This window comes from Spea bombifrons, chromosome 2 (genome assembly GCF_027358695.1).
Source record: "Spea bombifrons isolate aSpeBom1 chromosome 2, aSpeBom1.2.pri, whole genome shotgun sequence".
Taxonomy (NCBI): Eukaryota; Metazoa; Chordata; class Amphibia; order Anura; family Pelobatidae; genus Spea; species Spea bombifrons.
Window position 1 is genome coordinate 68,258,755 of NC_071088.1, and position 14,795 is coordinate 68,273,549.

Genomic DNA, 14,795 nt, shown 5'->3' on the forward strand with positions numbered 1-14,795 from the left:
AGATTATGGTAGTGTGTTCTGGATTCATAACGTATAGGTTCACCTTAATGTACAACCCTACAAATAAAATATTGTTGTGGTCTGCATAGTAAAGAGGACCTAAACTTTGGGTAGACAAGTGTTTAATTTACAGTAAGGGACAGCATGTCATTCTAATTTACTAGTTAAAAGTTTATCTTCTGAATGCAAGTTATTTTTCACAATAAAATGATTTTGGGCTTTGGATATTTATGTACGATTAGCCATTTTCCATGTAACAAGCTTCTGCGATTTATCTCAATGTCCCTTCTTAATACACTCCTTTATTTCTATAGATTTATGCATTTTTTTTTTATTTCAGACCACTTTATTTCTTAAATTTCCTCTGTTACTAAATAAGCATCCTTGTGTTCTCATCCACAACACCCGATTACCTATTTGCTATGATTATAGGAAAGATGCTTCTTGAAACAGGGTTAACTGCATGTTGGCAGCCGGGAAAGGGTTAAGTCATTGGTCTGTTGGCTAGCCCGAGTTAATCCAGTTCCTGTGAGCAGAGCAGTAGTTTGTGGTTGAACAAATTACATCTGGAAAGAGGGAGGGATGAAAAAAAAGGAGGGCTGTGGTCCTACTTAGCACTCCTCACTACACACGGCTACACAACCCTGCATGACATCAGGCAGTAACACATTAACGCATAGCCTGAGGCACCCTAGAGCAGAACTCTACACAACAACAACCCATGATACATCCCACAACGGGCAACCGAGTAACGTGTAGCTGGGAGCCATTGGAGTGCAGTGCATCTTGTAAGGTAAGTGTGTATGGCGAGGTGGACAAGGACGGGAAAGACCATCATCTAATGTCCTTATAAACTCCCTGCATAAATCATCCCCTGTAAATTCGAAGATGGTTTGGTCCCGTTCAGTTTCCTGACAGAACCGTGCATGCTCCTTCAAAAGTTCTAAAATAAACACTGGAAACTGATGTGGCCAACCAGGGGTTAACACTATGCGTGCACATAGTGTACCAATTACTGAAACTCAAAGCTTTATGTGTACTTGTTCATGCAATAAGTTTATAGGGTAGCTTGGCAAGAGTTTGGTAAAATGGTGGGGGCAAATGCCATTTTGGGGGAGCTTCTCTCATTGCTGGGAAATGGTGGTCTGTAATGTGTGTACTTTTATATCGTGCTTAGATAAAGTCTGAATGGTTACTCACTTGTTTTCCTAAAACTTGACCTTATATTAAAAAGTAGCGTTTTTTTTTTTTTTTTACAATGTATATGTTAATAATTCTGTACATGTTGATAACTTTAAGGCACACAGTCATTATTAATGCCCATCAGATCAGCTTGCAACATTCTGTACGTGTCTGTTTAGTAAATATCCCTGTTTGTGATATATATATATATATATATACACACACTCATACTGACCTAAATGTATGTGATGATTGCTGTACTTGCTGTGTGATTTGTTTTTTTTGTGTTTAGTATACTGAATTGGTGGTTTCTAAAATCCTACTTTCTTGTGTATTGCAAAAAGTGTTTGTCTAGTTTCCTTCAATGTTATTGCACACTGCCATTTGCATCAAAGTTGTTTTCTTGGAGCCAGTGTCTGGCAGACAGCAGCTGTACTGTGCCAGGGAGAGGAGAAAAAAGTGGGACCCTCCCAGCTGTCAAGGGCATCAGACTCAACATATGTTCCTCAAAGACCCAGACAGCTGAAGCAGTGAAAGGAGGTTGTTGTTGTCAGAATCATAAACTACCAAACACACAGGTGATCAGCTAATTCATTAAGGAGGCTAAAAGAGGTCACTTTTCTACAAGTTGTTTCGTCCGTCATTCACCAAAACCAGACAAGTCCTGTTCCACAAGCAATGGAAAGGGGTGTGTAGAGGTATAACAGTTAATGGAAAAACCAGTAGGACTTTAAATGAAAGCAGTCATTTTAAAGTCTTAAAGCCATTTGCAATATAGAGGGCCAAATACCAGTGGGAAATATACACTGGGGGATATACTACACTACTTTTTGTTTAAGTAAAACTTTTTAGTCGTTTGGTAAAAGGAACAATTACGTCAAAGCGTATTATTTTGTTTCTTCGAAACGCTGCTCAGATTCCACTGAAACAGGGATTAGTGAATCAAATTGAGATTACTTCACCAATCCAATATTGCAAAATGGGTATGACAGCCCCTTCTCTCGCAATGCAAGTCAGAAATATTCTGTACTTACGTACCCTTACTTATACTGTACAGTTGGTTGTGCATAGAGTTGATGGGTATATTACTGACAATATTTAGTATTCAGGTTAGAAGAACAATGGGAATTTGTAGATATTTGTAGCTAAAATGGGCTATTGCCAATGTCTAACCTGGTCATAAAGCGTCCTGAAAGATACTTGGCTTACAATATGCCCAAAGAGCTTAAAATGGTCCTACCCAAAACACATTTGAAGAAGGAAAATGTTGCCTGAAGCCATGGCTGCTCTAGGTGCCCCGCTGGCCTTACGTGGAAGTGGAATTAAAAGATACAAAAAACTTCAGCCCCCAAAAAATAAAATCAGAGCTGCCCAGGTGGTGATTGCCCCCCAGACCCACTTCCCAGTCCTCCCATTGCTACTACCTTGAAGTATACACTGTTCCCGAACCCTAAACTTGTGAGGCAAGTTTCCACTAAGTACGTGATGTATCTTACATCATTTTTCGAAAAATCTAGTTAACATTAAAATATTCACATGAAAAGGGTTCCAGAGAGAAGTAGGGCTAGAGATGAAACATCAGGCAGGGGCTCCAGGACTTGTTGGGGGACAAAACCACCACATCCTAACTACACATATGACCATATCACCAGAGCTCAAATGGTAAGTAGATGAAAAGACTCAACTGATGCCATATGAGCATACCATATTATACATATATTAAGAGGAGCTGGAGCTGGTTAAATGTACCAGATATTTTTCAAAGGCATCGCTGCCTTTTTTTTCCCACCAAGCCATTGATATCAGTCTGGTGGCCAGAAGTAAAACCATAAAGTGGAGATTGATGGGTTGTGCAGTACACAAAGTTGTATAATTTAAGACAGATGTGAGCAACAAAAAAAGGTCACACTTCAAAACAGGCTCAGGAAATACTATTTCACCAAAAGGAGGCTTTCATGAACCTTATAGGAGGATATCCACGTACAATGACACACTAGGGAAAAAGCTAATGAAACTTCCCTGTGCCCTGCAGAGTGTTTCTATGAGGAAAAACCCTGTAGACCTATTGCTGCTTCTGGCAACCCATATGCCCTTGCAGGCATCTATTGCGTTTATTTGTGAGCATGACTGAAAAGATGGAAATACACTGGGAAGAAAACACTGTGGCAACAAGTTCCCGGGACAGTAGAGTTTTATTGAATACTAGACAAGAGTGTTTTGAGGATTTTCACTATTTATACAACAGTGATTATCATTCTCGTTTAGAGTATCCACCTAAACTATATAGTTTTTTTTTATGTACAAGTTAGGCTTGCTTTTCAAAGCCTACCCAAAAATGTAAAGGCTTAGATTATTGTCCCTGACAGCCCCATCAAAGAAGGATGCATATTGAAGTATTATGCATTGGATGTTCACCATGCCTTGTAGTGTATTTGCAAATGGGACAAGTAAATTTAAAGGGACCTTGATATCATCTTCTCTTGTAGCCTTAATACCATCTCAAGCCAAGCTCTTGCAAGATAGAAACGTCTTCCTAAATCATAACAAACCTCCTGCTTACCACATGCCAAGCTCTTGCAAGATAGAAAATGTATTCAAACCGATTTGGACCACTATGCCAGATCTGCAAGCAAGTTTCTTAATTCGTAGTTAATTATGCATGTTTTCTTGTATATGTACTAAATATGTATTTTGGACAGAATGTTTATTTGTTGGCCAAATTAACTTTTTTGGACAATTCTATGTCCTGATCCTCTCCCCCTCCAGCCTCCTACAGCCTTAACCCTTCCCCTTTCAACTTTAAACCTTCTATCTCTTAATTAGCTTCTTTCTCCTCTTGTGGCCTTCCTGCATTATATCAAACAGTCTGCTTACTGCCATCTCAAGCCAAACTCTTATTTACGCATCCTCTTTTCCATTCCGAAATCACTTAGCCTAATTACTGCTACAAGAGAGCTACTACTCCCTCTTTTCAACCCCCCCCATTTTATTTAAATTACCCATATTATTTCTTTAGACTGCAAGCTCTCGAGCAAGGCCCTAAAAAGCCCACCATTCCTGCGTGGAACTTTGTATAAAAGTACCCTAAGGCTAGATAGCAAACTCCCGGACAGGGTTCTCATCGCCTAATTTGTTGGCGCTTAAAAAATAAAAGGTAATAATTAAAGTGCATACAATGGTAATTTATTACACGGCTTTACTTGTTTATATTGTGCACAGCTATAATAAAAATGCATTCATTTAATTTCTCTCTTCCGCTCTTTTATTGAAAAAAAGACAGCAATGATTATATATGAAGTCATCCATAGACTATATGTATCATCAATTATGTATCCAATTTGATAAAAAATAAATTGCTATAAAAATGAAAATACAAAGAAACCAGTCAGTTCTTAAACACTTTTGTTATTTGAATAAAGACCAAAGTGTTATTAATTATAATTACTTTTTCTCAAATCCTACGTTTTACAGTTCTGTTTAAACCTATGTAACTATGTTGAAGTTGAAGTACTGGAAGATTGGTGTGGTGGAGTAAATTCAGAAGTGGGAGAGTTGTGTTGTTTATGGGAGTGTTTGTAAATGTCCTGAACCTAGAAAGGAAGTCACAAGAACCCTATTTTAGGACACACAGGAAGCCCGGTAACTGACGGGGATGTAACAGAGCAAAATAAAATTTGATATTTAAGTGGGGTCTGCTGTCCATAAGCTAACATTAATGCATGGAATTATATATTTCTTAAAGGCTTTGAGGTACTAAAATCAGAGTTGTAGAGTTTGCAGGAGGGTTGTGTGGTGAATCCACAGTACATTATAAAAAAGCCATTCCTAGCAAATTTTTCTGCAAGAATGGTTAAGTGGGCTCTGTATAATGTATAGATAAGCCAGTGAGGTTACTTTCAAGAAATCTCACAGCTTTATGCATGTCCATGCAAGTTATTTGTGAAGGAATGGTGAATATCAATGGAGTTGGCACTTTATAGGGTACCAAGGAAGCCTGGGAGATGAAACCGCAAGTCTGCCAATTCCCACTTCAGTTTTTAAACTCAGTCATCCCCTTGTGTTTAGTAATTGAATTAAGCAATACTCTTAATTAGTATCCACTTGAAGTAGGGGCCACTACTCAAAATACTATTAGCCTGAGCATCAAGGTGAAAGTTGTAATAAAAAACATTATTCATTAATAAATAAGAATACAACCATACACGGTATATACAGCTTGAAAGAACAGCCATGTCTCTTTGACATGACTGTTTTCTCATATAATTATATCTCTCACCCCATACGGTTTCTGTCGATATGTTGATTTCTATAAGTATAATTAGGGTGCCTGAACCTGCTGCTAGGGCATAATATGTTGAAAGTACACACTTGATGACTGTAAACGTGTACATTATGGTGTTATGTGCTTGAGCACTCTAAGTTCTGTGGTTCTGCCCCAGGAGGTGGCCAGCAGCTGAATGACTTTCCTGAAGCTCACGGTTTGCTTCTTTTATATCTATGCCCATTTTACAAGGCATGGGCATGCTTTGAGACAACTGGACTGCAAATCAAACTCTGATGTAGAGACATGTGAAAATAAAAAAAAACAATTGTTTATTATATAATTTATTATTAAAAATAAATCACACTACACATGAAGAATTTGTTGTATATTGTAGTTTAATTCTTAAAGTATGAGTTGGGATTCTTACCGTCCAATTTTCTTCTTTGTAATTCACAGATTTAGAGTCATGGATATTCACAAGAAAGAGATGGAATTCCTAAGTAACAGCATTGCAGCATACGCTCACATCAGAGGTAGGAAATCTACTTATGTGCCTTAATGGAACAAGGATTCACATGGATTTTAGAGATGATAATCATCTCATGGACAGGGTAATACTGTTAAGAAGGGGTGTCCTAGTCAGTCTAACAGGATTCTATGATATTTCTAATGGCCATGTAATTAACCAACAAACTTTATATAGCATGAAGCAATATGCTTGACCTAGTGGAAACTCAAGGATAATCTGTTCAATGTATTCTCCACAAATCCTACATGTCGTTCTGTATACGACCAATATTACCTCATTAATTCACCAATACCGTATGCTAAACAGCTGTTATTGTTTTTTTTTCTCTAGATAACCCTGAGTCCTTTGGTCTTTACTTTGTCCTCGGAGTTTGTTTTGGACTGATATTAACCCTATGTTTGCTGGTCATTCGTATTTCCTGCAAGCCACGGACGCCTGTGCCACCCAAACCAAAGAAAACGCCTCCCAAGGATTGTGTCAAGCAGCCTCTGTCACTAACTGGGGACGAGGAAGACCCAGAGAGCGATGACAATGAGGAAACATTTATCCTTAATCCTGTGACAGAAACTCCAGTGGGAAGTCAGGCTCCCGGGGATGGCACATTAACCATTAATGTGTTCACATCTGCAGAGGAGCTGGAGAGAGCTCAGAGACTGGAGGAGAGAGAGCGGATAATACGAGAAATATGGCGCAATGGACAGCCTGATATCCTTGGAACAGGTGCTGGCACCATAGGCCGTGTACACTACTATTAATAGGATAGTTGGAACCTTAACTAGATCTCTAGTTGGTGCTAATACCCCAAAACACAAGTCAAACATTTCCAGGTTTGGTGCCAGGATTGTTCTGATCACAAGAGACCACACTGTTGACCTCGTGCATGACTAGTAACTGTACTGTAAGAAGCATGGATATCTGATATATTGGTGCCAATACATGGATATAAAGCTCCATACCAGAAGAGTGCAATGTCTTCCTTGAACAATCTGACAGTGCCTGGTGCTTAAAGAGACATTTATGCGGCACTGTTGGTCATTTTGGATTACTGATTGTTATTCCTAGGGAAAGTTTATTTTCAGGCATGGGAATTGGCAGCATTGGCATCCTGAGCAAGTCCTGTCATCCTGCCTAGGACAGTTGCACAGATATCACTGGAGAATGCAGATGGCTCTTTTTTTCCTAGCTGAAAGCTATGTGCAGACATCAAACTAGATGGACCAGGAAATCTTTGCTGTGATGGGCACCACTGGTTTTCATTTTATCCATTAGCAAGTAGCACTGGTACTAGAGGAGGATTTTCTAGTGGTTTTGTTTCATTGTTGAGTTTCCAACCGCTTGCTACAGTAATACAAACTTCATGATGGGAGTGCCAAATTACTAAAGATTCCTGGGTATAATACACACTTTAATGAAAATAGCATAACAATTTCTGGTGGTTAGTACCATTTAAATCATTACTGCAGAAAATGCTTTAAGTGGTTAAATAAAATGAGTCACCATACGCACAACATATACATACATGTGTCTGCAATAAATGTGTGCATTATATGTATGCACATAAAACCTGAACTGAAGCAAAATCACTCTGGATTTATGTTGTGGTCAACCTTGGAATGTGTTGTAACTTGCATGGCTGACAGCCAGGCAGCAGTACATTGGGATTAACTGCAAACATACTGGATCTTGCTGGACAGATTAGGAATGCACTCGTTTCACTGAACTTGCATATTTTCTACTTTACAGTCTCCAGGGCTTTATATTTAAAGCCATTTTAGGCTAGTTGTGCAATGTATTGTAACTATGCTGACACACAAGGGGTTATTAATATGAACACTGCCTTAAGACTTCTCTGATCCCATTTTTTCAAAACATCTGTTTTTCCTCTTGTTCCCTCTGCAGTGTGGGAACACTGGTGCTTTAAATTTCATTCCTGAATTTCCCCTGAGGATGAAAAGAACATTCCACATTCACATTAATTTCTGCCACACAGGAAAAGTACAAAAAGTGTTTTTTTTAATTTAGAGTGCAGATTTTTTTTTCTTTTAAAGAAGTCATGGCAATATTCTTTCAGGATCACGGTCACATTGGCGCATGACTGTGCAGATGTGCTAGTTTTTTTTAGCGAACATGCAGGTGTTTCAAACCGAGTCCTGAGGTTGAGAAGAGAAAAATGTGTCCCTGATGTCTCAGTGTTTGGGATAGAGCTAACAGATACGTATTTCTGAAGCCTTGTTTTAGAATGAGATAAGACGCATGTGTCCGTGATCCCTGTGTGTTAGGAAGAAGTGAGACGTGTGTGCCCTTGGTGCCTTTGTTTAAGGAGATGACATGTTTGTGTCCCTGATGTCTCTGTATTAGGACAAGGTTACAGGCATGTGTCCCTGATGTCTGTGTAGAAAGAGCAGGTGAGAGGTATGTGCTTCTGATGTCTTTATATTAGAAAACGGTGAAAGTTATGTCTTCAATCAAGAGCACTGGGAGGAACTAAAAGGTACTCATCCCAATGTCTGTGTATAAGGGGAAAGCGAGACACAAGTTTCCATTAATCTTGATAATAGTAAGAGAGGTGGATATAGGTTTTCTGTAGCCAAACTTGTTCTTGTGCAATGTTTATTCAGTGCCTCCAATATTTTATGTAGTAGTTTTGATACCAAGTAAAAAAAAATATTTAAATCAAAGAATATTTGTTATCAAATAACTGAATTCTGTAAACAAAATATTATAAATTGTATGTGATATTTTTGTTATATCATTTTTGAAATTCTATTAAACTTTTAAAACTTGTATTTTTGTCATAAATGCTTAGTTGTGTGTATGTAGGAAACAGAATATAACATATACTTTGAAATATTAAATATTTAAAGGTATAAAACACTGTTCTGCTGTAGTTGTGACTAATGGTGCCATCAGCCTCTACTAGCAAGGTCTAACACAGGAGAGAGGTCTGATTTCTCGCTCCTCTAGACACTAAGCTTGTAGAAGGATGTAGGTAACCATACTTTGTTGTACCTGTTGGATTTCTTTGTGGAAAAAAGTCAGATTGTCAAGTTTAATACACTTTTTTTGAGGCAAAATAAGAACAAACACAAAAAAATGCCTTAACTTCTTCTTAAACATGGAAGGCCAGCAGGCTCCCCCCCCCATTAACTCAGGCCTTTAGAAGAACTTTGTGTCTAACGTCCTCATGATTGCTTTCTACACTGACCCTACATGTACCAATGCCATTCAGCAGCTTACTGGAACTTCACTTAAAGCTGTTTCTTAAGCACTTGCCCCCAAATGACCTCTGGTACATTATTTTCCCTTCAACTCAATTAAGTCTGTTGGGTTGTTAGTTACAGCCCTTTGGCCTGCATTTCTAAAGAGATGCTGGCAGTCACAAGATAATCCAGTGACTCTTGGGTCATTACTCCTTGCACAGCTGCTGTGCTGATGTTGTTCTTATCTCAGGTCCGAGAAAGAGATCTTAACAATTTTTCAGTAAGTAGCTAAAGCTGACGCAAAACAGCAAGTAGCCGTGGGTATTCTAACGTAAGAGGCAAGATGTAGTACTGCTTGTTGTTTAATTTGTTTTATTACAATTGATGTTAATTTAGAGCAAGTGTTTCTTTGATTTGCCTTTATAAATACTGAAGTCTGGTCATCTTTTCTGGTCATCTTTTCTATGCATTTGAATAGTTTCCAGCTCATAGCTCATAGATTACCAACCGGTAGCTGGCTACACTCTGCATCATTCTCTGAAATCCATGCAACCGAGTTAGGCATTGAGGGAAAGGTGAAGTTTTCACTTAAGGCATACAGTTTTGTTTTCCAAAGCATAAATGCTTGCCTGCTTTAACATTAATGTTCATGCCTGTTTTAGTTGTACGTAGAGTACAGAAAACCGTAGCAAGGTAAGCCATTGTTGGTTTTAACCTAATGCCTGCCTTTGTTTGGCATTTTAAAAGAGGAGGTATGAGCTGGGGCCAAGGCCTTAGGTTTTGGGTGCAGATGTTAACAATTTGACTTTTCCTTCCTCCTGTCCCCTTAGCTCTGACTTGGTTCATACTGCATAATGACTTGCCCACCTCCACACAAGAATAATTTGTTACCATGCTACATTCATATGTTTAAATTAGGAAGAAAAATAAACAACATAAATGACAGTTAGGCCCTGAGTCTCAGGGTTTTGCTCCAGTTTTAGGGTGAAGGGACAGATTATCAGGGTCACACAGCCTGGAGCTGACTTCTTCATATTCCGCACTGTAATCATATATAAGACTCCCAATTGCTTGAATGCAGGTGGCACAAGTGTATCTTTAAATAATGACAAGTCGAGGTTTCATGAGAACCATTTGGCTAACATATTTGGCAAAAAAAACTACATAGAATCTTCACAATGGCTTATTTAAGGGTTCATGTTTCAAGCAGGGTCATCTCATTTAGAGAGTTTCCAGGTAGGGAAGAGACTGAAAAGATTGTTTATGGTAGGTATAAGGACAATATAAAGAGAATGATGAAGGACAAGGGGGCATCAGAATCCTCATTAGGGGTCACAGGGCTGAGGTGGTTGAGGGTGGCTGCTTGGAAGGGGATAGTTTGAGGAATCTATATTTTACCCCAATATCTCCTGAGGGACTTTTTAGACCATTGCAGGCCCTAACCAATGTATTCACCTCTTTAACATAATAGCAAAATTATATGGTCCTTCCCCTGATTCATTTTAGTGATTACAGCCCACTCATACTTCCTGAGTCCCAAAGAACATTGAGTTACAAGGGCTTAATTTATCCAGTCACTGCTGATTTTGGCTTCTCTCGCTTGTACTGAAAAAACAAAAACCCTAAGAACCTTACTTAAGTCTTTATATGTCCTCAGGCCAATTTGGCAAATGAAACACCAATTGCTTTATTTCTGTCTTGACCCTGGGGAATCAAGATTTTCAACACAAATAATGTTCCCTACAGTTGCCCAACGTAGTTCTCCTCTTCCTGATGCTGCACAGCCAATGCATTGGAACATGCTGTGGTTTGCTGTGTTCTTGACCTCAGTTTATGTATGTGCTTTTTACATGACTGATGTGAGAAAATTTTAATATTTACCTCAAAATCATGTATCTTAGAGTTTGGGTGACTTTTCTTTGTTTAGCATGTACACACAGCACATGAGGAATGATTTATGGTACAATAATAGGTATACTGTAAGTAAACAAGCTTACAACCTTGAAGAATAGGAACCTACCTGCTCACCTCCGTCCTCTAATGTTGGTCAGGAATGATGCCTGTCCAAAACCAGAAGAATAAATAAATTAGTATTCATTATAAATAAATAATTATTATTTTGGTCAATGCATCAAACTCAAACAGGTTTTAATTAATAATAAGCTTCTGTTTATTTTACAGTTAACATAAGAAACCATTCTGTAGGCCAGCTACCTCAAAACTATAACATTACTTTGGTATTTCCAAAAGCTATTCGTCTTTGTTAATTTGGGAACTTTAATATCTTCCTAGTATGTGTGTAGCAAAGGCCAAAATACCGAGAAGCAATTGTTACACTGTAATTGGTTTTAACTTTTCTATAGGTTTTGATACTTGCACCAATACAGCTGCCACATGCTGTGGATTGCTAATTAGATTACACAGGCCAGATCTACTTCATAGTGTGTAAATGGGAGCAGGCCCGGACTGGGACAAAAAATAGGCCCGGGCATTTCAGGCTGAGCAGCCCATTTTTTATGAAAAAACATATATGTACATACACATACATAATACTTGGTCATTCAACATGGGAAGCCTGAAGCCACAATTTAGTGCGACTAATCCTTGAAATAAATATTATAGAGTAAATAACACAATACCTTATCTTTTCCACTAAATGATTTCAGGGCCTTGAATGTTTTGTTCCCTGAAGTCACTTCAAATTCAGGAGGGTGTTTTATCTCTGGATAAGTAAAAATGAAATAGTTCCTACTGTTAATTAAGGACACAGATAAGCAAACACACACACCAGGACAGGCTTTTCCACACCGACACCCAAACACACACCAGGACAGGCTCTGCCACACTGACTTCCAAACACACACACACCAAGACAGGCTCTGCCACACCGACATCCAAACACACACACCAGGACAGTTAAAGAAAGAAGAAATGGTTCAGCACTCAACTCCCAGGAAGCTGGGAGCTAGCAGGGAAAAGGGCAAAACAAAAACAGGAAGCATAACAAAAATAGCAACGTTTCAGCCAAACAGGGCCTTTTGAGCTTGACAAAGGCCCTGTTTGGCCGAAACATTGCTTTTTTGTTTTGCTTTCTTTGAATAAAGTAACCTAAGGATTAGAAGCTGATTGGAGTGCTGGGGTTCTTTTCTGTGTTCGTACACACACCAGGACAGACTCTGTCGCACCGACACCCAAACACACACAACAGGACAGGCTCTGCCACACTGACACCCAATCACAAACACCAGGATAGGCTATGCCACACTGACACCCGCATCCGGAGGGTTTCCACGGCCTGCCTGTGGCATCTTTGCCCCCATAACAGCCTGCCTGTGGCAACTTTGCCACCAAAACAGCCTGCCTGTGGCATCTTTGCCACCAAAACAGCCTGCCTGTGGCAACTTTGCCATCAAAACAGCCTGCCCGTGGCAACTTTGCCACCAAAACAGCCTGCCTGTGGCAACTTTGCCACCAAAACAGCCTGCCCGTGGCAACTTTGCCACCAAAACAGCCTGCCTGTGGCAACTTTGCCACCAAAACAGCCTGCCCGTGGCAACTTTGCCACCAAAACAGCCTGCCTGTGGCAACTTTGCCACCAAAACAGCCTGCCTGTGGCAACTTTGCCACCAACACAGCCTGCCTGTGGCAACTTTGCCACCAAAACAGCCTGCCTGTGGCAACTTTGCCACCAAAACAGCCTGCCTGTGGCATCTTTGCCATCAAAACAGCCTGCCTGTGGCATCTTTGCCCCCCCTACACATCCATGCTATCACACACACATATTCATTCACTCGTTCACAAATATTTATTCACTAATTCACAGATAATCATTCACTCATTCAGATATTCATTCATACATTGATACTCATTAATTCCCTCATTCAGATACTCATTTACATATATTCATTCACAAACATTCATTCACTCACTCCTTCACAGATACTCATTAATTCTCTCTTTCATTCAATCTCACATACTCCATACAGCCTCCCTCACCCCCTTACCTGGACTCATGATGTACGCGCCGCTCGCAGACTTCCGCGGATCTGTACAGGGGAAGCAGACGCACAGCAGGGTCATGTGGCGTACGTGATGTACGTCACATGGCTTCGTTCCGTTGGATTCCTGCGTCCCCCTGGCCGTGGAAGGGACGCTGCTCGCGCGCGTCTGCCAGGTAAGTAGCGACCCCCGGTCGCGGTTGCTGCGGGCTTAAGGGGCAGGTGCCCCTTTTGCCCTGCGTTAAGGACGGCCGCATAGGCCCAGTCAGTCCGGTCCTGACTGGGCCTATTTTAAGGTAGGGGCCTGGAGCTGCAGCTCCATTAGCCCCTAAGTCAATCCGGCCCGGCCGTGGCCCTGTCCCGGCCCGGCCGTGGCCCTGTCCCGGCCCGGCCGTGACCCTGTCCCGGCCCGGCCCACCGGGCAAATGCCCGGTGTGCCCGATGGCCAGTCCGGGCCTGAATGGGAGCAAGGGTCAATAATATTGGAGTGACTGTATTATTACAATTTTATTTATATAGCATCAATAAGAAAGCACAATGTTTGTTACAGTACATACATTCAAAAGGCATGACAAAACTAAAGAAACTAAAATTTGTAGACAAACAAAAAGACAAGGTAAAGAGGGCTGTGCTCTCAAGTTTACAAGTTAAAGGGCATTACACAGAATGTCATCCTGGTAAATTTGAGTCTACTGGAAATAATTTGATTTTCATTATGGCATTGTTTATTTACAGAATACTCTGGGTTTATGGGATACTTGGTAATAGTAACCCATACAGAACTGTATTTGTGTAAAAAAAAAAAAAGATGACCCTTCTGTGATGATCTGGAAGAAGCCATCTGGAGAATGTCTGAAACTATCCAGCAAGTTATGAGTTTCTGGGATTCATCAGCACCTGGCAGTAAGATGATTTATCACACCTAAGCACTGCCAGGAGGTAAGACTGCTGTATGAGATGATTTAACCCCTCCACCCCAGCAAGCTCAAACCCATTATGTTTAGGAAACAAATTAAATCAGTGTAAAAATTGTATTTGTGTACTATTTGGCTATACACAATGAATGTTGGATGAGACAGTGTTAAACCTTTTGTAGCTGTGTTTGCAGCTATGATGACTGATGGTCCCACTATCCATAAGGCCAACACCCCTGACCCTTTACATTTTCCAAAGGTTGTATATAATAAGAATATCTTGAGGACGCTTCCAATACTTGTATGAGTGGGGCGAGTCGAGGGGTATTTGAATTGTGTTACCAAGGAGTTACGGAAAAAAAAAACCTAACAAAAAAAAAAGAGATAAAACTAAATAATGAAGGTTACTCTTGCTTTCTGCGCCAACTGGCGAGCAAGGGGTCTGACAACATAAGACGCTGATTCCATTTTCATAATCCCTTATTTCAGGTTTTCAATCAAGTTTCAAATGTGTCAGGGCAGGGTCAGCCACAGAAGTGGACAGGGTGAGAGGGATGGTCATGCACCCAGGTTACCTGATTTGCCACCCAGGAATGCTAGCGTTTGGTAGAACCTGCATAACAAGAAGCCTTCAGTGGAGTATTTACCATCAGAGCTGCCCTAGGCCTAACCCAAGGTAGCACTGCCAGTTGCCCCTTTCGTGCCGCC

The 14,795-nt window shown here is 40.2% G+C and overlaps 1 protein-coding gene across 1 annotated transcript; it reads left to right on the plus strand.

The window, feature by feature from the left end:
- The first annotated feature begins 635 nt into the window (after positions 1–635).
- On the plus strand, positions 636–8,758 carry EVA1B (eva-1 homolog B). Its single transcript, XM_053454657.1, has 3 exons — positions 636–793; positions 5,903–5,979; positions 6,306–8,758. The coding sequence occupies exons 2-3, from the start codon at positions 5,913–5,915 to the stop codon at positions 6,728–6,730; spliced, it is 492 nt and encodes a 163-aa protein (XP_053310632.1). The 5' UTR covers positions 636–793; positions 5,903–5,912; the 3' UTR covers positions 6,731–8,758.
- The last annotated feature ends 6,037 nt before the right edge of the window (positions 8,759–14,795 follow it).